Here is a 19,894-nt window from a genome sequence, read left to right as displayed (position 1 = left end):
TCATACCCAAGGGAGGCGAATCTAAATGGAGATGGATCAATGTTCGTAATACCGAGAATAATGAGTATAGACGGGGGAAAGTGTTTCCTTGTGTACCCTTCTAGGAAATGTAGGTTCCTCTCAGTCTGATGGTTGTACAGGTTAACAATTGCCCGGAGAGGTGGTTCGTACCGTTCACCATCTGATGTATGTTGAACGTAAACTTCAGTTTTGCTAAGAGTTAAAATTTCATTACTTGACATCACTGTGGAGACGCGCACCATGGCTACCTGGTCAGACTCCCACCATGTTTCTCTGTGGGCGTGTCCAGCCCGGGGTTCGTTAAAAAAGGTAGATGGATTCTACTTCTGAATTTTCCCTTCAGGACAAGTGAAGCAGTGAAACGCTTCTCAGTGAATTTGGAAAATTGAGTTCTTACCAGTTCGGCTTCCTGGCTGCAGGAGTGAATAAGTGATCCTCCGGGTGGGAAATAGACCACCCTCCCAGATGGAGGAGCCTTGGTAATTTCCCCCGTGGCTTACGGCCTGCAGTCAGACACTGATCGTCTCTACCTCTAAATTACAGCTGATCACGTGGCGCTCAGGGCACCCTGACAACTCCCAGCTGAAAGCCCATGGTGGCCCTGGCGCAGCTGGCGCCAGCCTGTTCCAGTACATGGAGGTTGTGGGTTTGATCTTTGGTCAGAGAGCGTACAAGAAACCACCACTGAACTCATAAATAAGTGGAACGACAAATGTTTCAATCGTTTCTTTGAAAGTTAAGAGCCTACTATGTGTTCCTCTTTACCCCTCAGCAATTCCGATATGTATGTCCACAAACGTCCCGGCTTGAAGCGCAGGCCTGTCCCCAATGGGGCCGTTACCCGGGGTTGCCCAGGCGTGCCAATTCCACTGGTCCCAGCCCCACGTGAGGCAGGCGGTTAGAGCAAAGTGGAACAGAACACACAGGTTTTCCTCCATAAAAAGCACTGGTTGGGGTGGGGGCAGAGGGGGCACCTGTTCCAAGTCAGCCAATAGGCCGCCTTCAGTATTTGACCCTTCTGGCCCCTGGGACATGGCTACTTTCAGCAAGGCCCTGGCACAAGATGCTGGTGGGCACAGGGTCACAGGAGGTGGTTCCCCCAGGATTTCCTACGGGGGGGGGGGCGGTTGTGGGGAGTGCAGGTGGTTGGTTTCCTGACGTGGTGACTTTCACAGGGTGTGAATATGTCTTCACTTTTTTTTTTAAACATTTAAAAGTGATTTCATTTATCTTTAGAGAGAGGGGAAGGGAGGGCGAAAGAGGGAGAGAAATGGATCAGTTGGGGACTTAGCCCTGTAACCCAGGCCTTGGCCCCGACCGGGAATTGAACCCATGGCTTTTCCGTTCCCAAAACCATACCAGTTAGGGTTGGGGTTTCCCTTTAGAAGGTCTCTTCAGGACGCAGGTGGAACGGTGGCTCTGACTGAACCAGAAAGCTCCCGTTGGGTCAAGTGGTTGGGAGCAGGCGAGTCTCAGTTTATCCACCAGTGATCTGTAATTGGGCATGACTTGGGTGAGGCTTTGTTTTTTTCAGAAGCATACGTTTTTATAGTGACTCTAGACAAGGACCAAGCTTTCCTGCGGGCGACAGGTTGGGGATTAGCCCTTTCTACACCAACGACATCTGAAAGGAAAACACCTTTAGGGGCGGAGCCAGGTCATAGTAGGGTTCCGAGGAAGAGGAGTGGACTGGTCACATAGGCAGAGCTGCGGCCGGCAGGCGGCGCTGTCTCCACTCGGACGCGCCCCTCTAAGCACGCGGAGGGGCAACCCACCGGAGAACCCCAGCGCGGGAAATGCCCCTTCTTGCCCTTGCCCTTCTATCCCGGGATGGGGGTCAGTGCCACCGAGAGGGAACTACCGCCTCAGGAGAGGGGGCGCGGGGTCCCAAATCCCAGGGAATGTCGCATCCGGGGGAGGCGCTGTGGCCTCGGGTTCGGGATGGAGTCCCGAGAGCCAACCTGGCGCGGCCGAGTGGCGGCGCTGATCCCGGGTACCTGAAAGGCCAGCGGACCTCGGGAGGGGGCGCCCGATCCCGCGGCTCCGGTGCCGCTTCCCGGGAAGTTTCAAGTTTTGAAAGTCTTGGCGGAGGGGCCGGAGCTTCCGGAACCCGGCTGGTGGAAGGAGGGGCCGAGCAGTCGGAGCGGCGCCATGGAGGAGGGGGCCCCTTGGCAGGTGAACGGCTCCGGGAGAGGCCGGGCTGCGGGTGCGGGCCGAGGGGGGCGGGGGAAGGCTCCGGCGGTGTCCCTACCCTTGCCCTGTGTCCCTGTCCTGTGTCCCCCTACCCTTTCACAGGGCATAACTGCGCACTGGGGGTAAGTCGTTCATGCCCTGGAAACGTCCCCAAATCACTCCAAGTGACTCACAGCTTCCAGCCAGGCCAGCCTTTGAGCTCATCTGAATCCTCAGTCAGAGCTACCAGGGTGGGCCCCAAAGTTTCCTAAAATAGCTTCTTTCAGGTAGGACTCTAAGGCCAATAGGAATCAGTGAGGAAAAGCAAAAGGGAGGTCCGTACGGACACATCCTGGAGCGACCTAGCGGGAGAAGAATGCCTGTGAGCTGGGAGAAGGGGCCCTTGTGCACGCTTGGGTGGGTGGGGGTCCTTCCCCGAGAATACGGCCTTGGAGGAGTGTTGTCTCCAGGCGGAGGCGCCCAGAGCAGCGCCTGGGCGCGAACCTGCGAGTACCCAGCGGGTTCCAGCCCTAAGGTAAGGGGATTGGGTTCCTGCCAGACCTGGGCAATAAGCGCATGGGTACAGCGGCCAAGGCTGTGTGCGTATCTGTTATTGGGGAGGAAGAGATGGTGTTCTGGTCGGTCCAGAGTCAATGGGGGAGGTGTGTGCTCACAGGGCAGGAGTCCAGCCCAGAGCAGAGTCTGGGCCCTGCTCAAGGGTGAGGTGGCCCCCACTAGGCTCCTTGAGTGCCACTCCCCCCCTCAGTGTTAGGCAGCCTTCAGGGCTCCGTTTCTCCCTCCCACCCTCTTCCTCCGGAGGTCCCTCCGCTTGTTCCAGTGGTGACTTGTACACATTTTCCTATTTCCTGTGAACCTCCGCCCAGCAGTGGCAGGCTGGGTGACTCAGGACCCCGGTGGCCGGGCCCCCAGCTCCATGGGATCTTTGTTTGCTCAGGCTTTTGGCTCTGGCCTTCTTGCCTAGAGCCGGCAAAGGATTTCCTGAGCCCCACCCCTCCCCTCTGACTGCCTGGCCAGCAGGACACAGAGGCCTGGGGTGGGGGTGGGGGTCCCTGAGACTGGGGTGGCTACCCTTTCACTGGGCTCAGGAGATGGCGAGCCGAGAGGTAAGGTGTGAGAGCCCCTGGGAGTTGTCACCGGTTACCCTGGGCTGAGGTCTGCTTTGGCGCCGCGGGTTTGCAAGGAGGGCCTCTTCCTCGCCCCAACCTGGGGTGAAGTCATGAGAAAGCCTACTTCCTCCTGGGAGCTGAGCTGGCCGTGGGTCCCCAGAGACCTTCCCAGTCCTTCTGTGTGTCTCTGCTTTGCCACCTGAGGCATCAGGGGAACAGTCCTAATACCTGCTCAGGCCTCCAGCTGCCTCTGACCTTGAGTAAACCCCTAGCCACTTTTATGGCCCCAAATCTTCACCCGAACCCCCCATCCTTCTAGCAGCAGCCCGATGAAGCGTGGCTGGCGGGGGGGGGGGGCACAGGGGGTGGCATCTCCTCCGTGTTGTGACCTTGGGCAGATCACACAACCTCGCTCTGTGTCTGTTTCCTCACCTGTACAGTGGGCATGACGACTGTGCCCACCTCCTGGGGCTGTTGGGATAGACAAGTTCCTGTGTGCAAAGCTGGTAGACCCTGATCCCCAGTAGCACCACACACGTGTGACAGGTTTTCCCCTCACCCTTCTCTCTAATGCAGAGGAAAGGAGCCTGGGCTGGATGCAGACAGAGCCCAGGGTTTCCACCTGGCCTAGGGGTGCTAGCTCTGCAGCCCCAGGCTCTTCCCCAACCCTGCATGTGGGTCCTGGGTGCTGTCACACCGCCCTCCCCCACTGTCTGGTGAGCTGAGGCTGGTGGCGGTGGGCACTGGGTGGCATGCTCCTCCGCCGTTCCACAGCCTGGGGATGGCCAGCAGCTGCCAGAGGACGAGAAAGAGGTGATCCGCCGGGCCATCCAGAAGGAGCTAAAAATCAAGGAGGGTGTGGAGAACCTGCGGCGGGTGGCCACGGACCGCCGCCACCTGGGCCATGTGCAGCAGCTGCTCAGGTCCTCCAACCGCCGTCTGGAGCAGTTGCACGGGGAGCTGCAGGAGCTCCACACCCGCATCCTGCTGCCCAGCCCCGCAGCTGGTGCGTGTGCAGTCTGGGCAGACCCCTGGGGACGGGAGGCACCACCAGAGTCCAGCTCCCCGGCCCTGACCACTCGCAGAGCCTCCTCGGGCAGCCCCCGTCCAGGGCAGGAGGGAGGAGAGAGCTGGGCTGTGGGGGAGGTGTTCACGGGCCCCACATTTTGTGCCTGCAGAAGCCATGGCCCCAGGACCCCAGCCTGTGGCAGAGCAGTCGAGGGCCCGGCACCTGGAGGCTCTACAGAGGCAGCTGCAGGTGGAACTGAAGGTAAAACAGGGGGCCGAGAACATGACCCACACGTATGCCAGCAGCACACCCAAGGTAAGACTCCTTGGGCTCTGAGGTGGAGAGATTTGGCTCTGAGATTATTCGGGGAGGGGCTGTTCCAGCCTCTGATCTGGAAGGGAAATGTCACCCAGGCATTGACCCTGTAAGGCAGGCACAGTCCTAAACCTCAGTCTGATGGGCAAGGCATAGTCCCAGATCCCAGCTTGGTGGGGAAAGGCATGGCTCGCACCCCCAGGCTAGTGGGGGAGGCCCGGCCCCAGCCCCAGCCCCAGCCCCAGCATGAGGTGGGGAGCTCAGTCCTGATAGGTTGGAGGAGGCTTGACCTCAGCCCTTATCTTGGTCTCATGGGGAGGCTCTGCCCCAGACCCTGTCTCACCAGGGAGGCTTGGCTCATCACCTGGCCTACTGAGGGAGACTTGGCTTTCCTCCTGGCCTGGTGGGGGAGGCTTGGCTGCAGTCCCTGGTCTGACCTGGGAGGCTCTGGGCTAGTGTATGTCACGACCCCCCAGGGGAGGAAGCTCCTGGCAGCTGCCCAGCAGATGCTGCGGGACAGCCAGCTGAAGGTGGCCCTGCTGCGAATGAAGATTAGCAGTCTGGAGGCCAGTGGGGCCCCCAAGCCAGGTGAGGCCTCGAGGAGCGAGGAGCAGGGGCGGGCAGGGTGGAGCAGGGCATGGGCCTGAGGGTGACCCTCCTCCCAGGTCCCGAGCTGCTGGCAGAGGAGCTGAGGCACCGACTGCGCATTGAGGCTGCTGTGGCCAAGGGTGCCAAGAATGTGGTCAAGCTGCTGGGCAGCCGGCGAACTCAGGACCGCAAGGCGCTGGCCGAGGTCAGACCGCCGTCCCCTCCCACGGCCACTCCTCTCTGAGTGTCTCCTTGTTCCTGTTCATCCTTTGCAGTAGTGGGAGGCTCCATGAACGTGGCCGTGTGGGGTGGCAGTGGGGAAACAGCAGGCTCATTCTGTCTAGACATCACGGGGTGTCTATAGGTGGCCTGGGGCACTGCCCCCACGTCCCCAAACCCCATGGGCCTGTGTCCCCTCTGCAGGCTCAGGCCCAGCTCCAGGAGTCCTCCCAGAAACTGGACCTCCTGCGGCTGGCCTTGGAGCAACTGCTGGAGGGGCTGCCTCCTGCCCACCCTCTGCGTGGCAGAGTGGCCCGGGAGCTGCGGACTGCAGTGTCTGGGAACCCTCCGCCTTCAGGGACTCTTGTAAAGCCCACCACCATGACAGGTAGCCAGGGGTCCTCCCACCTCAGAGCTCTCCTTCCCTTCCAGAAAGGACTCGGAAATACGGTGGGGAAGAACGCTGGAGAAGCGTTCCAATCCTGGCCCCACTCCCCCTCGCTGTGTGGCCTTGGGCAGTTGACATCCTTTCTGCAAACCTCAGTTTATCCATCTGTCAAATGGGGGTGATGCCAGCACCCACAGCATGGGGTTGCTGTGGAAGTGCAGTGGGCTGTTTGCTGCATGTGGCGTGCACTGTGCGGGCACAGTTAGCGCTCTGTCAGTGAAGCGATTATTTCGATGAGTAACCATGGTAACGCTTAAAGTGTCAGTGGTAGGGAGCTCACAGCCCTGGGCAGCATGGACTAGAACAGAGTCCTTTCTTCTCCCAGGCTGGACCTGTCTCCTTATAGTGGCAGCTGAATTGCAATCAGTAAATGCTCTCGGATGGCCGACTTTGGAAGCCTTGAGCTTCCCGCCTGGGACACAGCACTAGCGAGAGGGCCCCGTGCCTTTCTGCTCAGACGTGGTGCAGGGGCCCACAGGCCAATCCCATTGTGAGCAGAGCTGAGAAGGGGAAGTTCAGGGGCCAGACGGGCCCCCTCGCCTGGCCTTGGGGAATCAGGAATGCCTGTTGGAGAGATGGTGTCTGAACTTGGCCTCAAATAGCGTAACGGGTTTGGCCAAATGGACGAGTGGGGAAGGGCAGGGGAAATGGTTTGTTGAAGCCCTCGAAGTGAGCTGCTTGGGGCCACTGCGTGTCCTGTGTCCTGGCTAAACACCTTAGTTCCCTGTTCTTCCCAAGGGAACCTTCCAACCCTGGCCACTGCCTTTTTGATAAGGTCCCTCCGAGTGTAACTCGCAGGCCTGGACTCTCAGTGGTGCTCTTTGGCCCAGTTTATTTTCTCAAAAATGGCTAGTGTCCTACTGCTTCTTCTCTCCTTTGAGGGACAAAGTCTAGTGACCCTAAAAATGAGTCCACTTGGTTGGCAAAACACTCTTTGTACCCCTTGTGGGAGGTTGAACAGACCTGGGACTCATTTCCTCTGCGCAGATGGGGAGGCTGAGGCCCAGGGAGGAGGGGCTCATAGGACAGGCAGCCGGGCTTCCTGCTCCCCAAGCTCTCGTCCGCGCCACCGGCCCCCCAGCTCCTGCACCTGGGGCAGCAATGGCGTCACGCCCTGTGGCTCCACGGGGCCTGGCTGAGGTCTGAGTCTCGCTCCTTTGCCTGTGGGTTCCTGCTGCCCCCACCTCACAGCTGGGGCTCATGAGGAGCGGGCCAGCCAGTCCGCACAGAGGGCGGCAGAGGCTGCAAAGGCCTCCCGTGGGTCGGCTGTGGCTCAACCGTCTCCTGGAGAAGGGAGCCTTTCTCAAGCTCCAGGGACCTGCTGGTGGTGGCCCCGGGAGAATGGCACCTGATGACATCTCTCCCTGCCCCCGTGCTCCCACAGGGACACTGCAGGTCCGCCTCCTGGGCTGTGAGCAGCTGCTGACAGCCGTGCCCGGCCGGTCCCCTGTGGCTGCACTGGCCGCGAGCCCCTCTCAGGGCTGGCTTCGGGGCAGGGCCAGGCAGCAGCGTGCTGGAGGCGAGCTGGCCAGTGAGTAGGGGGCTGCAGGGAGTTGTGGGAGCAAGCCAAGGACCCCCGGTCCTGGCCTGCCCTGAGCCCAGGTTTCTGGCCCTGCAGGTGAAGTGCTGGCTGTGCTGAAGGTGGACAATCGTGTCGTGGGCCAGACGGGTTGGGGGCCGGTGACCAGGCAGTCCTGGGACCAGACCTTTGTCATCCCCCTGGAGCGGGTGAGGCTGGCCCTTGTGAGGTCAGGGTGACCTCAGGCTGCATGGTGGAAGGCCGGCTGGGTAGAGGCTGGCATCGTGCCCTATCTCTAGCCTGACCTTTCTGACGCAGGCCCGAGAGCTGGAGGTTGGGGTGCGCTGGCGAGACTGGCGACAGCTGTGTGGCGTGGCCTTCCTGCGGCTGGAGGACTTCCTGGACAATGCCTGTCACCAGCTGACCCTCAGCCTGGTGCCACAGGGGCTGCTCTTTGCCCAGGTGCCCACTGACCCCTGCCTTCTGACCTCGTGGGCTGATGGCTCCATCAGAGCTGGGGACCTTGGAGACCGTATGACCCCACCCCCTGCCCTGAGCAGAGGAGTGGAAATGGAGACCCAGAGGGAGGAGGTCTCAAGAACGGATTCCCAGGCCACCTCTGCAAACCTCTTGGAATCTAGAAGCCTGAGTCTTTGTCCCGACTGTTCTGCTTCATGTGTGACCCTGGGCAAGTGCCTTGCTTCTCTGGGCCTCAGTTTCCCCACTGGTTCCAATGAAGATATTGAATCCATCTTTCGGGCCCTTCTGGCTCTTGCACTGTTGTCACTGGGGGCTCAGGCTATGACCCTGGAGCCAGGGGAGGTGCCCATGGCAGGCAGGGTGTGAGGGGACTGACCTTCAGCCCCGCCCTCTGCTCCCACAGGTGACCTTCTGTGACCCCGTCATTGAGAGGAGGCCCCGGCTGCAGAGGCAGAAGCGCATTTTCTCTAAACGCAGGGGTATGGACAGGAGAGGACTGTGTGTGTAGGGAAGAGCGCAGGGATGTCGGGGGCCCCGGGACTGAACCCCTCTTTGTTCCAGGTCAGGACTTCCTGAGGGCTTCCCAGATGAACCTCAGCATGGCAGCCTGGGGGCGCTTGGTCATGAACCTGCTGCCCCCCTGCAGCTCCCCGAGCACGATCAGCCCTCCAAAAGGGTGCCCCCGGACCCCGGCCACACCTCGGGGGTTCCCCACCCCTGCCTCGCCCAGGTGAGGAGCCGCCACACCCCAGACTGCCTGCGGCTCTGCTGTCCACCTCTCTGGGGACTGTCGGTGTCTGTCTGTCCCTGTTGCTCGCCTTTTCACTCTGTCTCTCCACATGGCTGTGTGTCCTTCTCTCCATCTGCCTGTGCCCCATCCTGTGTCTGCTTCCTCCCCGCAGTAACGTCCCACCCAAGAAGACCCCCTTGGGAGACGAAATGAGGCCCCCACCCAAGCCCCCGCGCCTGTACCTGCCCCGGGAACCAACCCTTGAGGAGACGCCGGTGAGGGGGGCTGGTGGCCCTGGGGGTGCTGGGCCGGGGGTGGCCGAGCTGGGGGGAGGGGAGAAGGAAGCTCTGCTCTGCCCTGAGCCCCTCTGCCCTCACAGCGCACCAAACGCCCCCACATGGAGCCCAGGACTCGACTCCGGCCATCTCCGCCAGCCTCAGCTGCCAGGTACCCTTGTGAGCCTCGCCTTCCTGTCTGAGACAGAGTCTGCTCGCTTGACAGCTTGCGTGTATCCATTCAAACATCATCCCGCGGCTGCTGGGCAGACTCACTGGCTTGCTCTCAGGTCTGACTCTCTGAACCAACATTATCGTTGAAGATTTTTATTTATCGATTTGAGAGAGAGAGAAACACTGATTTTTTCCACTCGTTTACGTACTCATTGGTTAATTCTTGTATGTGCCCTGGCCGGGGATCAAAGCCACAACTTGGTCGTATCAGGGTGACACTCCAGCCAACGGACCTACTCAGCCAGGGCCGAACCAACATTACTGCGCTCCGGCTGTACGGCAGACTCCAGCCAACTGCGGTGCTAGGAGCCCCGCCCAGGCTCCCCAGGCCTGCTTGTGGGGACGGGCTGGACTGGCCAGGGAGGGCTTGGAGCAGCTCTTGGTGGAGGCCCAGCCCTTGCCCCAGGGGGCTTCCTGTGCCCTCTCTCTTGCAGGAAACCGCCCCGGCTTCAGGACTTCCGCTGCTTGGCCGTGCTGGGTCGGGGACATTTCGGGAAGGTAGTGGACTGAGGAGGGTGCAGTGGAGAGGGCGGCAGCCCTCAGCACACTGGCTGGGAGGACACTGTGGTCGTTAGATAGTGGGTGGGGGGTGTCAAGGCTCCCCAGCACCGCCCACCTGGAGCCCAGCCTCTCTCTGGTCCCCAGGTCCTCCTGGTGCAGTTCAAGGGAACGGGGCAATACTACGCCGTCAAAGCGCTGAAGAAGCAGGAGGTGCTGAGCCGGGACGAGATGGAGAGGTGTGCAGTGACGCCGCGGAGCACCTGGCCTGGGGAGGGCCTGGGCGGCTGGCCTGGGCTCTTGGCACCAGGAGGTTCCTGGGGCTTTGCGGTGGCGACTCTCTGGGGCCAGCCAGGCCTGGGTTCTCTTCTTAGCACCTGCAGTCAGTGGGGTGCCCTGGGGCAGGTCCCCTCTCACCTCTGCACCTCAGTTTCCTCATCTGTAAAATGGGACAGTGGTGTGCAGGTTAAATGACCCATGTGAGCTCCTGACACACAGAGGCCTTCACTCTGTAGCTGCCTGGCACTCCGACTGAAGACGCACTGAGCTTGGGGTGTCCTGGGGGTGGCAGGGGACAGTGGGGGACGTTTTCCTGCCCTCTGAAACCCACGCTTCCTGCAGCCTGTACTGCGAGAAGCGGATCCTAGAGGCTGTGGGTCGCACTGGGCACCCCTTCCTGCTGTCGCTCCTTGCCTGCTTCCAGACCGCCAGCCATGCCTGCTTCGTGACTGAGTTTGCGCCGGGTGGTGACCTCATGATGCAGATCCATGAGGATGTTTTCCCAGAGCCCCAGGCCCGGTGGGTTTCCATCCCTGTTGCCTGCTTCTTCCAACAAGCCTTCCCTTGTTCCCCATCCCCCGGCTCCTCACCCCGCTTCCCCCAGGCACCTATCAGCAGAAGAAGCAGGGAGTCGGGAAGGCCTTGGTTCAAATTCTTTTTATCGACTCTCACAGCATTTGTGACTTTGAGCCTCAGTTTATGTAGCTATGGATTGGCTTAATATTAACTGTCCTGGAGGCTTGTTGCATACATGAGTACGATGTGTATGAATTACGGAGCCCAGCGGCCAGGCAACAGTCAGTGACCGGCAGCTGGAGTTACTTCTTGTCAGTCAAGAGAGCAGACTGGCGTCTGGGCTCATCAGCTCTGCCACTAGATGTGTGACCCTGGGCACGTCACTTACCTGGAGTCTCGGATCCTCAGGTGGAAGACAGGCCTGCAGGCAGGGAGAAAAAGGCGTGAGAGCTCGGCATTGTCCCTGGCACAGTCTACATTCCCAGGAAGGGTATGCTGTTGGCCAGCAGCAACCTTAGGACAATCTTGGGGCTGTTCCCTGCAGGACACCCAGCCCTGGCGTGGGGCTCGTTCCCCATCTGACTGTGGCGGGGAAAGCTGAGGGTCCCTGCCCTCCCCCCACAGACCAGGGCATGAGCTCCCCCTCCATCTCCCCCAGGTTCTACCTGGCCTGTGTGGTCCTGGGGCTGCAGTTCTTACATGAGAAGAAGATCATTTACAGGTAACCTGGCCCCGAGATGCTGGGGGAGTGGCGAGGGAGCAGGTGCTGCCCTCCTCCCGAGCGGCTGTCCAGGGGCGCCCTCGACCTGCCCCCCTCACCCGCAGGGACCTGAAGCTGGATAACCTGCTGCTGGATGCCCAGGGTTTCCTGAAGATCGCGGACTTCGGGCTGTGTAAGGAAGGTGGGTGTCTCCAGTTCGGGACCCTGTGTCCTCTGGCCTTCCTCACCCAGGCCAGGCCAGCAGGCATCTCTGGGAAATCTCCCCACTGCCACCCTCATTCCAGGGACCAGCTGGATGCATTGGTGCTTCCTTCCCAGCCCTACAAGCTCTTAAAGAGCCCTAGCTTGCCCGTGGCCCAACAGGGAGCCTGTGCTCAGAGCTGGGAGAAGGCACTCGGTTCTGCTTTCTTTGTGACCTTGACCTATGAGCTTGGCCGAGACTCAGCTCCCTCCTCCGTCAGATGGTGTAAAAACCATCCCCACCTCCAAGAGCAGGGGGCAGGGCTTGGCACAGAGTCGGCACACGGGGCCATGAGGGTTGGCTGTCGGTTCTCACAACCAGAGATTACTGTGGACCAGACATACTGAGCCGGCGTTGGTGCGGCTGTTGGTTTGCAGGGATCGGCTTTGGGGATCGGACCAGCACCTTCTGCGGCACCCCAGAGTTCCTGGCCCCCGAGGTGCTGACCCAGGAGGCCTACACACGGGCTGTGGACTGGTGGGGGCTGGGTGTGCTGCTGTATGAGATGCTGGTGGGCGAGGTGAGTGCCGGACCTGGGCCGCTGGGTCCCCCCAGCTGGGGTGGGGAAGGGGTGGCCCACGCACCCTGCTGAGCCCCGGTCCCGCAGTGCCCGTTCCCGGGGGACACCGAGGAGGAGGTGTTTGACTGTATTGTCAATGCGGATGCACCATACCCCCGATTCTTGTCATCGCAAGGGCTGGAGCTCATTCAGAAGGTAACCCCTGTTCCTGGCTGGGGTACTCAGTGGGTTGGAGCACTGCCCCCTACACCCAAAGGCTGCGGGTTTGACTCCCGGTCGGGGTGTGTATGGGAGGGGACGGGTCAACGTTTCTCTCTCCCCTCCTCTCTCTCTGAAAATCACTGGACATATCCTTTGATGAGGATTTTTTTCAAACTTTATTTATAAAAAGAAGAAGGTAATCACTGCAGGGTCCAGGGCTGGGCTGGACGGCTGCTCCCGGCGCACAGGCTGGTGGTCACCAGTCGTCTTTGGGGCCCCGTGGCTCATGGGGGCAGCTGGGGAGGTGGCGGAGCCGGGGCGAGCGCCCTCGGTGAGCACCTGTCCTGCCAGCTCCTCCAGAAGTGCCCGGAGAAGCGCCTGGGGGCGGGCGTGCAGGACGCCGAGGAGGTCAAGACACAACCTTTCTTCAGGGTGAGTGGCCGGGCCGCTGTGGTCCCAGTGGCCTGGCGCGGCGGGAGGTGTTGAGAGACCCTTGGGCGGCCATTTTTGTGGCCTCAGGCATCGCTGCCCTTGTCCGCAGACCACAGACTGGCAGGCTCTGCTCGCCCGCGCTGTCCAGCCGCCCTTCGCGCCCACACTCTGCGGCCCCACAGACCTGCGCTACTTTGAGGGAGAGTTTACGGGCTTGCCGCCTGCCCTGACCCCGCCGGACCCCCGCAGCCCCCTCACTGCCCGCCAACAGGCTGCCTTCCGGGACTTCGACTTCGTGTCCGAGCGGTTCCTGGAGCCCTGAGGGCCTCTCCTGAGCCCCCGCACCGCCTCCCGCACCGACCGTTAGAGCCTCAGTGGCCCCCATCTGCCCAGCTGCGCGCCCTGCCCAGGAGGCCCAGGCCTTGCCCTTGGGACTCGAGCTGGGGCCTCGGGGCTGTGTTGTGCTGGGCAGAGTGCTCCCCTCCTCTGCCTTCCGGCCAGACCTGGGCCAGAAAGGGTGGCACAGCAAGGAGTGGTTTGGTTTGTTTTTTTTAATACTTGACTTGCTTAATGGATTATTAAATTTATAAAAATGCACACTGGATACATTCTGGCTTGGGGGTGGGGGCAGCTCTCAGAAGCCCGGCATTGGTGCCCTGGCCCCACACAGGCCCTCCTCTCCTCCCCGCTCTGGAGGCAGGACACCCGCCACAGGCAGGGGTTTGCTGTTCCCTCTGCTCCGAGGCTGGAGGCCCGGGCGGAAGCGAGGAGCCCCAGGTGCTCGGGGTCAGCCCTCTGGTTCTCAGGCACAAGATGGTGGCTTCGCCTCCTGTGATCCTAAACAGCCTGGGTGCTGCCCTCACCCTCCTCCTCCTCCTCGACCCAGAGGGCCTCCCAGGACCCCGAGGGCCATCCACAGAAGAAGTGGGCCAGGTTGCGGGTCAGGCCATGGTCGAAGGGGTTGCCGGGGCGCTGGCGGAGGTAGGCAATGCGGTGCGAGGAGACGAACTCCCAGGTGGTGGTGTTGGTGGCCACCAGGTAGAGGTGCGAGACCAGGAGCAGGCCGGCCACCATAGAGAGGAGGGAGAGCAGCAGGAAGGTGGCGAACAGGAGCCCTCTGGACCGCAGCCACAGTCCCCAGGGCTGGAAGAACCGGAGGCCAGACCTGCAGAGCGGCATAGGGATGGGGGCCCAGAGCTCGGGGAGCCCAGCGGGGCAGGCCACTTGGGAGAGGGTCTGAGGCCCTTGAAGAGGGAGCCCTGGCTGCACCCACCTGTGGGCACATGCGGCCTGCCCCTGCCCGCCCGCCGCCCCCACCAGGGCAGTGGTGGGACCCACCATGCCAGGTACAGGCCCCACAGAAGCACCACCAGCTGCAGCGCCAGGTAGGCCACGAAGAGTGGGTGGTTGCGCTCCCCCACGCAGTTCTCCATCCAGGGGCAGTGGTGGTCGTAGCGGCGGACGCAGCGACGGCAGTCCCTGCAGTGTCGGGCCCTCAGGGGCTGCTGCGGGCAGGAAAGGAGGCGAGCTCAACGATAGCTCCCCTCTGGCCCCAACAGTGAGGGAAGGGATGAGGGCAGGAGGCTGGGGCCCAAATCTGGGGTGGCCTTCCTGGACCGGTGAGGCCAAGGCACAGGGGCAGGAGGAGGTCCGAGAGTCTCAGCCTTGCCCGTGACCCACCCCAGGAAGTCCCGGCATCACCCACCAGCACCATGCAGTATCTGCAGCGCCGAAGGGGGATGGCCTGCGGAACCATGGCTGTCTGCTCCTCCTTGGCCTCCTCCTGAAAATGGGGGACAGAGCATAAGATAGGGCCCCTTGGGAGGCAGATGGCACTGGTAGGCACATCTTGGGGCCCATCCTGTGTATAATGGAGGTGGCAGAGTAGAGCACAATGCCCTGGACCGAGCCAGGCTGTGTGACCTTTGCCAGTTGCATACCCTCTCTGGGCCTTGCCAGTTTCCTCATTGTAGGATGGGGCTGGCAAGAGGGTACACTGAGATGCCCCCAAAAAGCTCTCCACACAGAGCCTGGAATGAGACTGTTATTGGTCCTCGGATCCCATGTTGGTAGGAGGAGAGGTTCAGGTCCCCAGGGCCCCCCTGGTTACCTGGGGCTGGGGCTGGACGTTCACATAGCCTGGGTCCATGAGTGACACAGCCAGGTAGAGCAGCAGGGAGCCCAGCACGAGGAGCAGGAAGGTGAGGGGCAGGAGCAGTTCCCCCTGTTCTTCCCACTGCCGCAGTGCTGGAGAGGCCAGAGGAGGGGGGTGAGGCCTGGCTCGGTGAACAGGAGGGTGTGTGGCGGAAGGTGCATTTGGGGATGGGTACAGCCGGAGGTGGAGAGTATGTCTCTGGTTGAGCAAAGGCCTGGAGATAGGTTTTGGTGAGTGGTCAGATGTATCTGCTGCATAAGGTGCAGAAGTTCAGGACCAGCCAAAAAAAAAAAGTTCATCAGTACTCTCTGGGGGGCAGCGGGGAATCGCGGAAGGTTACAGGGTCAGACCTGTTTCTGGAAACCTTCCCAGTGGAGAGAAGATGGATCGGACTGGAAGCCTCAAGGCACAGAGGGCTCCCCAGGAGAGATAGGAAGATGGCTGGGCCAGGGCACAGGTAGAGAGGGCACGGACCAATGGGGGTATGGGGGTGAAGGGACCAGGCCTGACTGGATGTGGGGGAGAGGAAGGAGGGGTCCTTGCCTCTGGCTCCACCAGGTCTGAGATGTGCATGGGACAGAGACAGAGGCCAGCCAGGCTGGCAGGCTTGGATGCTTGGATGCTGCAAGGAGGGCCATGAAAGCGGCCTGGGCCAGGAAGCACCCAGTCCCCAGAGGTGACTGAGGATTGGTGGGGGTGGGGCAGGGGTGCAGAGGCCGAGGTGTGAGACAGCCAGACAGCAGAGTGAACAACTGTGGCGCCCCTTGCCTGCCAAAGGGAGCAGAGATGGGGGGTTGGGGGATCCTTTCTGATGGGGAGACTGAACAGGTTTTTAGGCTAAAGGGCAAAGACCAGAGAGGAGACTTGAGAGTCTTAAGAGGAAGTGAGAACGCTCCTAGGAGGAAGGTGTGGGGGGTGCTGTGAATGGGAGTGAGCAAGGGAGGGTGACAACTTGTGCTGGAGGCAGCCTGTGGCAACTAAAGAGGTGATGGAAGTCAGGGAGGGTTGGTGGGGTGAATGGGGACTGCTAGGACAAGGAGCAAGGATGGGGACATGGGGGACAGGCCACTCCCCTGTTAGGTATTCTCTTGCCTGAGGGTGGGGAGCCTGGACTTGGGCAGCTAGTGGCTACAGGGCTGGGTGTGATGCCAGTCTTTGATCTAGTTGATCTCACGGAGGGAAGGTTGGGAGTCAATTCCTGGGAAGGATCGGATGGGTCCTGGGATCAGGGGAGATAGGGGGTTGAGTCGGTCATCAGATCTGGGGTCCATCTTATGGGTCCTGGGAAGGCCAGGGCATCTTGCAGGGATCAGGAAGACACTAGGATTAATTAGGGATTCCCTGGGTATTAGGTGGAAAACTCTTGGAATGACAAATGGGGAAGGGGCCTCAGGGGCTGGCGGAGATGGGTTGAATCCCAGGGTCTCTGGAGCTTCGGCAGGGGACCCAGTGAGACTCAAACGTCTGGGGAACCACTGGGGATCGGGTGGGTCCTGGGTGGCGCGGGGTCCGGCTCACCGGTATCGTGCAAGAAGAGCACCAGCGTGATCCCCCAGGTCAGCACAGTGTGCCCGGTCCGTACTAGGACCCCAGGGCTGAGGAGCGCCCAGGGCGCCATAGCCTCGGCCCCGGGCCCCACCCGGAAGAAACGCCTAGAGGGGCGGGCCCTCCCGGGAGACGGTCCGCAGCTGCCCGGGGATTGGCCAATCCTGGAGGTGGGCGGGACCATATTGGGCCAGGGAGGCCGCCTATTGGGTGGCCGCTGCGGCCGTATAGGCCCTCGAACCAACAGGTGCCTGAAGAGGCCGAGGGCGTGGCCGGCGCGCGTGCGTGGCCGGTAACCGCCCCCCCCCCCCCCCCCGGGTCCTCACCAGCCAGGTAACTTTCAGAAGCTGGAGCAGTGGAGAGTCTTGATCCCGCCCCACTGAGCTTCCACCCTTCGCCGCAACCCCACAGCCTCGCGCATGCGTGCCGCTCCGTGGGCGCTTCAAATATCCAGGTGTTTTATTTTGACTCCATGTTGCAGAATTGTGCGCGGTTCAAGGATGTGATGACTGAGAGGGACAGCACTCACCCAACATTGCTCCATGGTGACATTCTTACCTCCTTGCTATTATTCATGGTCAGATATTGTAAACGGGATGGGAGCAAAGTGGAGGTCTGTGGCGTAGATTCGGGCCATGAGGGGCCCAACTTGGGTCAGGGTCAGAAATGCCAGCACTGCCCCTTCCAATCTGTGTGAGCCTGGGCAAATCACTGAACTCCTCTGAGCTCTTTTTTCTCTTTATGTAACAGAGATGATAATAGTATCCCCTCCTAAGGTAGTTGGGAAGACTGGATAATGGAAATACATTGTCCAGCACCGGACAGTCAACACCTAGCACCTGCCAGGCCTGCTTGCCTGACCCGAGCCTTCGCTACTCAAGGTTCCAATTCCAACTGTGCCCCCCAGGGCCTTCCTGCCTCGGCTCTTCCTTTCACCCGAATCCCCACCTACACAATGCCCACCTTCTTTTTCCATCAGACTGCCCCCCACCCCAGCTTCTCCAGTAATCCTCTTGGGGCATGTTATTTTTGTCAGGTCCTGTTCCTTTCTGTGTTGGGGAACTGACTCCTCCCCAGCCCATGTGACTGTGAACAGCCTGGTTCCTCACTCCACAGGGTGGTGGGAAGTCACTGTGGGCACGTGACTCTGGAACAGAGGTGTCAGACTCACTTTCACCGGGGGCCACATCAGCCTTGCAGTTGCCTTCAAAGGGCAGAAATAACTTTAGGACCGTGTAACTGTAACTACTCCTTAACTGTTAAGGAGTTGAAATTACATTTGGCCCTTTGAGGGCAACCAGGAGGCTGATATGGCCCCCAGTGAAAATAAGTCTGACGCCCCTGCTCTAGAAGGCCAGACCAGTTTTCTATATTATTGTCCCCAAGGATTGGTCCTCACAGATGGGCATGTGACTTGGCAGAGCCAAAATTTCGTAAGAGTACTGTATAGATGCTGAGAGAGAAAGGGGCATACTTTTGGATTTCAAGCAGGAATAGGGTAAAAGGGCAATGTGGAGAGAGACTGGCAGGAGAGAATGAGGACATTTTATAAAGAGACAGAGGTAAGCAGCACTGAAAGGGGGTATGAGAGACAGCCTTAACATTGTCTGGGCCCCTAGATCCAGCTATGCCTGAAGATAGTATTAACGCTAGGTTCCCCAGCTGCATTAGTCGATGAATTCCCTCTCACTTTTGAGTAACTTGGGTAGGTCTTTGAGTTGGATGTCTGTCACTTACTACTCAGTCTTTTTTTTTTTAATTTAAGCTTTTATTTATTTATTTTTAGAGAGAGGAGGGGGGAAGGAGAAAGAGAGAAACATCAATGCAGAAGAGAAACACTGATCAGTTGCCTCTTGTATGCACCCCAAACCTGGGGACCAAACCTACAACCCAGGCATGTGCCCTGACTGGGAATCAGACCAGCAAACTTTTGCTTTGCAGGATGAAACCTGAACAAATGAGCCCCACCGGCCAGCAGTCAGCATGCAACTCAACTCAGCCTTGATTACTGCAGTGGGGTGTGGCTTAGCCAAGTTCGGGGGAAACTAGCTCGGGATCTACTTAAAAAACCCTGAAGCTCCAGTGACTCAGTGACTGCACGGGGGTCACAGAGAAACAAAGCCAGACACTAGTTACAGGGGTTCAGGCAGATTTTGATCAGTAATATACTGTGGTGGTAGGTAGGGCAAAGAGCGCAGCATGAACCAAGTGCCACTTCAGTTTGTACAGAGGTGACTGGGCATTATTCACTGACAAGCACAGGCACTGGGGGTGGGGGGGGCAGTAAAGGGAAAAGGGGCCAAATATATGGGGACAGAAGATGATTTGACTGTAGGAGGTGGGCACACAATTAATGATAAAAGTAAAAAGAGCAGACACTATGCTTGATTTTAGCCAAAGGCCAGAAGCAATTGGTGATTGGCATTTTAAAAAGGGAACGGGTGGGGGGGGACGGGGGGCAGCTCGCACAGACTCGGGGAAGTGGGACGTCACAAAGGGCTGGGGAGTGCCAGCCCCACAGACCCGCTGTGCCTGGAGCTGGGGGAGCGAGGGTAAGCTTCCGTCCTCCCAGAGCCTGGGAGGCAGGCCCTCCCTCCTGAGGATTGCATTTCAAAGGACTGGCTTTCAGGTCCTCCAGGAAGGCACTCCTCGGTAGCAAAAGACACTGAAACAATTCAAAGGGACAGAGGGAGGAGTCAGGATTGTAAGCCCTTTTCAGTAAATGCTCTCTGACAGTGTGTGCGGGGCCTGTCCTCAGCTGGTGGCCAAAAGAGTCACTTCTTTTAGCAGCCTTGAGCTTTCTCAGGTGCTTCGAGAGGGGCTGGGGTCACCCCGGGGATGCCACCTTGAGCTCTCAGAAACCATGTTAGTGTTTGTTGGACTCTTTTAATATGAGCTGAGGGCCTGCTGTGGTTTTTATAGGTCAAGGATGAGGCCTGGTTGAGAAGAGGGCTCAGAGGAGCATGGCGAAAATTTGGTCAAGGAGAGCATATTTTTTTAAAAAAGATTTTATTTCCTTCTTAGAGAGAGGAGAAGGGATGGAGAAAGAGAGGGAGAGAAACATCCATGTGTGGTTGCCTCTTGCACACACCCCAGCTGGGGGTCTGGCCCACCACCTAGGTATGTGCCCTGACTGGGAATTGAACTGGCAACTTTGGTGGGACACACCCAACCCACCGAACCACACCAGCCAGGGTGGGGAGAGCATCTTTTTCTCTGGGCACTGGGCACACACCTGCACCTGGACTGTTCTTTCTTTGGGGAATGGTCCTCCCACATTTGGTGCAGCCTCGGGGATATCTCAGGGGTGCCCAGGACACTGTCGATGACTGTGCCGGGACAACCAGGACTGTCCCAGGTACAGCCAGAGTCGGTCACCTCATGGTTTGGCCCCAGCGACTTCCCTGCACACCCTCACTCTACTGCAGCCACACCAGCCGCTGCACCGGCCTCCCGGCGAGGCCCTTCTCCCAGCGGGGCCCTGTCTAGGAAGCTCTTTCCGTAGGCCCCGCGCAGCGCCGCCTAGTGGCCTCCTCTGTTCACTGGACTCAGCTCCCAAGCCGCCTCTCCTCCGGGAGGAGCCTGCCTCGCTGCGTCAGGAATGCCCCGCCATCTGTGACCTCCACGAGGGCTCTTCCTCTCCCTGACC

At 59.8% G+C, this 19,894-nt stretch overlaps 2 protein-coding genes and 1 long non-coding RNA gene across 12 annotated transcripts; 1 reads left to right on the top strand and 2 right to left on the bottom strand.

The window, feature by feature from the left end:
• The first annotated feature begins 1,799 nt into the window (after positions 1 to 1,799).
• Positions 1,800 to 13,142, top strand: PKN3 (protein kinase N3). Of its 5 annotated transcripts, none has more exons than XM_053667784.1 (23): positions 1,801 to 2,196; positions 2,481 to 2,728; positions 4,095 to 4,326; positions 4,502 to 4,644; positions 5,121 to 5,232; positions 5,310 to 5,437; positions 5,656 to 5,839; positions 7,284 to 7,430; positions 7,518 to 7,627; positions 7,737 to 7,880; positions 8,302 to 8,377; positions 8,460 to 8,628; positions 8,801 to 8,903; positions 9,008 to 9,075; positions 9,572 to 9,635; positions 9,783 to 9,874; positions 10,257 to 10,433; positions 11,089 to 11,151; positions 11,256 to 11,332; positions 11,770 to 11,912; positions 12,000 to 12,107; positions 12,465 to 12,545; positions 12,655 to 13,142. In XM_053667784.1, the coding sequence occupies exons 1-23, from the start codon at positions 1,818 to 1,820 to the stop codon at positions 12,865 to 12,867; spliced, it is 3,261 nt and encodes a 1,086-aa protein (XP_053523759.1). In that variant the 5' UTR covers positions 1,801 to 1,817; the 3' UTR covers positions 12,868 to 13,142. The 5 variants fall into 5 exon arrangements, with proteins under 5 accessions (XP_053523760.1, XP_053523759.1, XP_053523758.1 ...); XM_053667783.1 differs by having other exon boundaries at positions 1,802 to 2,196; positions 4,499 to 4,644; XM_053667785.1 differs by lacking the exon at positions 12,465 to 12,545 and having other exon boundaries at positions 1,800 to 2,196; positions 4,499 to 4,644.
• Positions 9,883 to 11,338, bottom strand: LOC128627826 (uncharacterized). The gene is made up of 3 exons (XR_008392130.1): positions 11,275 to 11,338; positions 10,819 to 10,851; positions 9,883 to 10,074 (listed from the first exon to the last, which is right to left on the bottom strand). It is a non-coding gene; the product is annotated as an uncharacterized LOC128627826 (long non-coding RNA).
• ZDHHC12 (zinc finger DHHC-type palmitoyltransferase 12) lies at positions 13,079 to 16,361 on the bottom strand. Of its 6 annotated transcripts, none has more exons than XM_037149853.2 (5): positions 16,219 to 16,361; positions 14,656 to 14,792; positions 14,251 to 14,328; positions 13,884 to 14,050; positions 13,079 to 13,768 (listed from the first exon to the last, which is right to left on the bottom strand). In XM_037149853.2, exons 1-5 carry the CDS (start codon positions 16,316 to 16,318, stop codon positions 13,405 to 13,407), a joined length of 846 nt encoding a protein of 281 aa, XP_037005748.2. In that variant the 5' UTR covers positions 16,319 to 16,361; the 3' UTR covers positions 13,079 to 13,404. The 6 variants fall into 6 exon arrangements, with proteins under 6 accessions (XP_037005748.2, XP_037005462.2, XP_037005545.2 ...); XM_037149567.2 differs by having other exon boundaries at positions 13,079 to 13,710; XM_037149650.2 differs by having other exon boundaries at positions 13,079 to 13,710; positions 13,884 to 14,047.
• Between the last annotated feature and the right edge of the window lie 3,533 nt (positions 16,362 to 19,894).

The sequence above is a fragment of the Artibeus jamaicensis genome, unplaced genomic scaffold (genome assembly GCF_021234435.1).
Source record: "Artibeus jamaicensis isolate MK-2021 breed Jamaican fruit bat unplaced genomic scaffold, CSHL_Jam_final contig_471, whole genome shotgun sequence".
Lineage (NCBI taxonomy): Eukaryota > Metazoa > Chordata > Mammalia > Chiroptera > Phyllostomidae > Artibeus > Artibeus jamaicensis.
The sequence above is the reverse complement of the archived record's forward strand: the minus strand, read 5'-3'. Positions and strand labels throughout refer to the sequence as shown.

Coding starts and splice junctions, on each gene's coding strand:
- ZDHHC12 (XM_037149238.2), bottom strand. CDS start 16,318: ATGGCGCCCTGGGCGCTCCTCAGCCCTGGGGTCCTAGTACGGACCGGG. Junction 14,793..16,218: donor GCTCTTCTTGCACGATACCG/GTGAGCCGGACC, acceptor TGGCCTCTCCAG/CACTGCGGCAGTGGGAAGAA. Junction 14,051..14,250: donor GCAGATACTGCATGGTGCTG/GTGGGTGATGCC, acceptor TCCTGCCCGCAG/CAGCCCCTGAGGGCCCGACA.
- PKN3 (XM_053667783.1), top strand. CDS start 1,818: ATGCCCCTTCTTGCCCTTGCCCTTCTATCCCGGGATGGGGGTCAGTGC. Junction 5,840..7,283: donor AAAGCCCACCACCATGACAG/GTAGCCAGGGGT, acceptor GTGCTCCCACAG/GGACACTGCAGGTCCGCCTC. Junction 12,546..12,654: donor AGACACAACCTTTCTTCAGG/GTGAGTGGCCGG, acceptor CCTTGTCCGCAG/ACCACAGACTGGCAGGCTCT.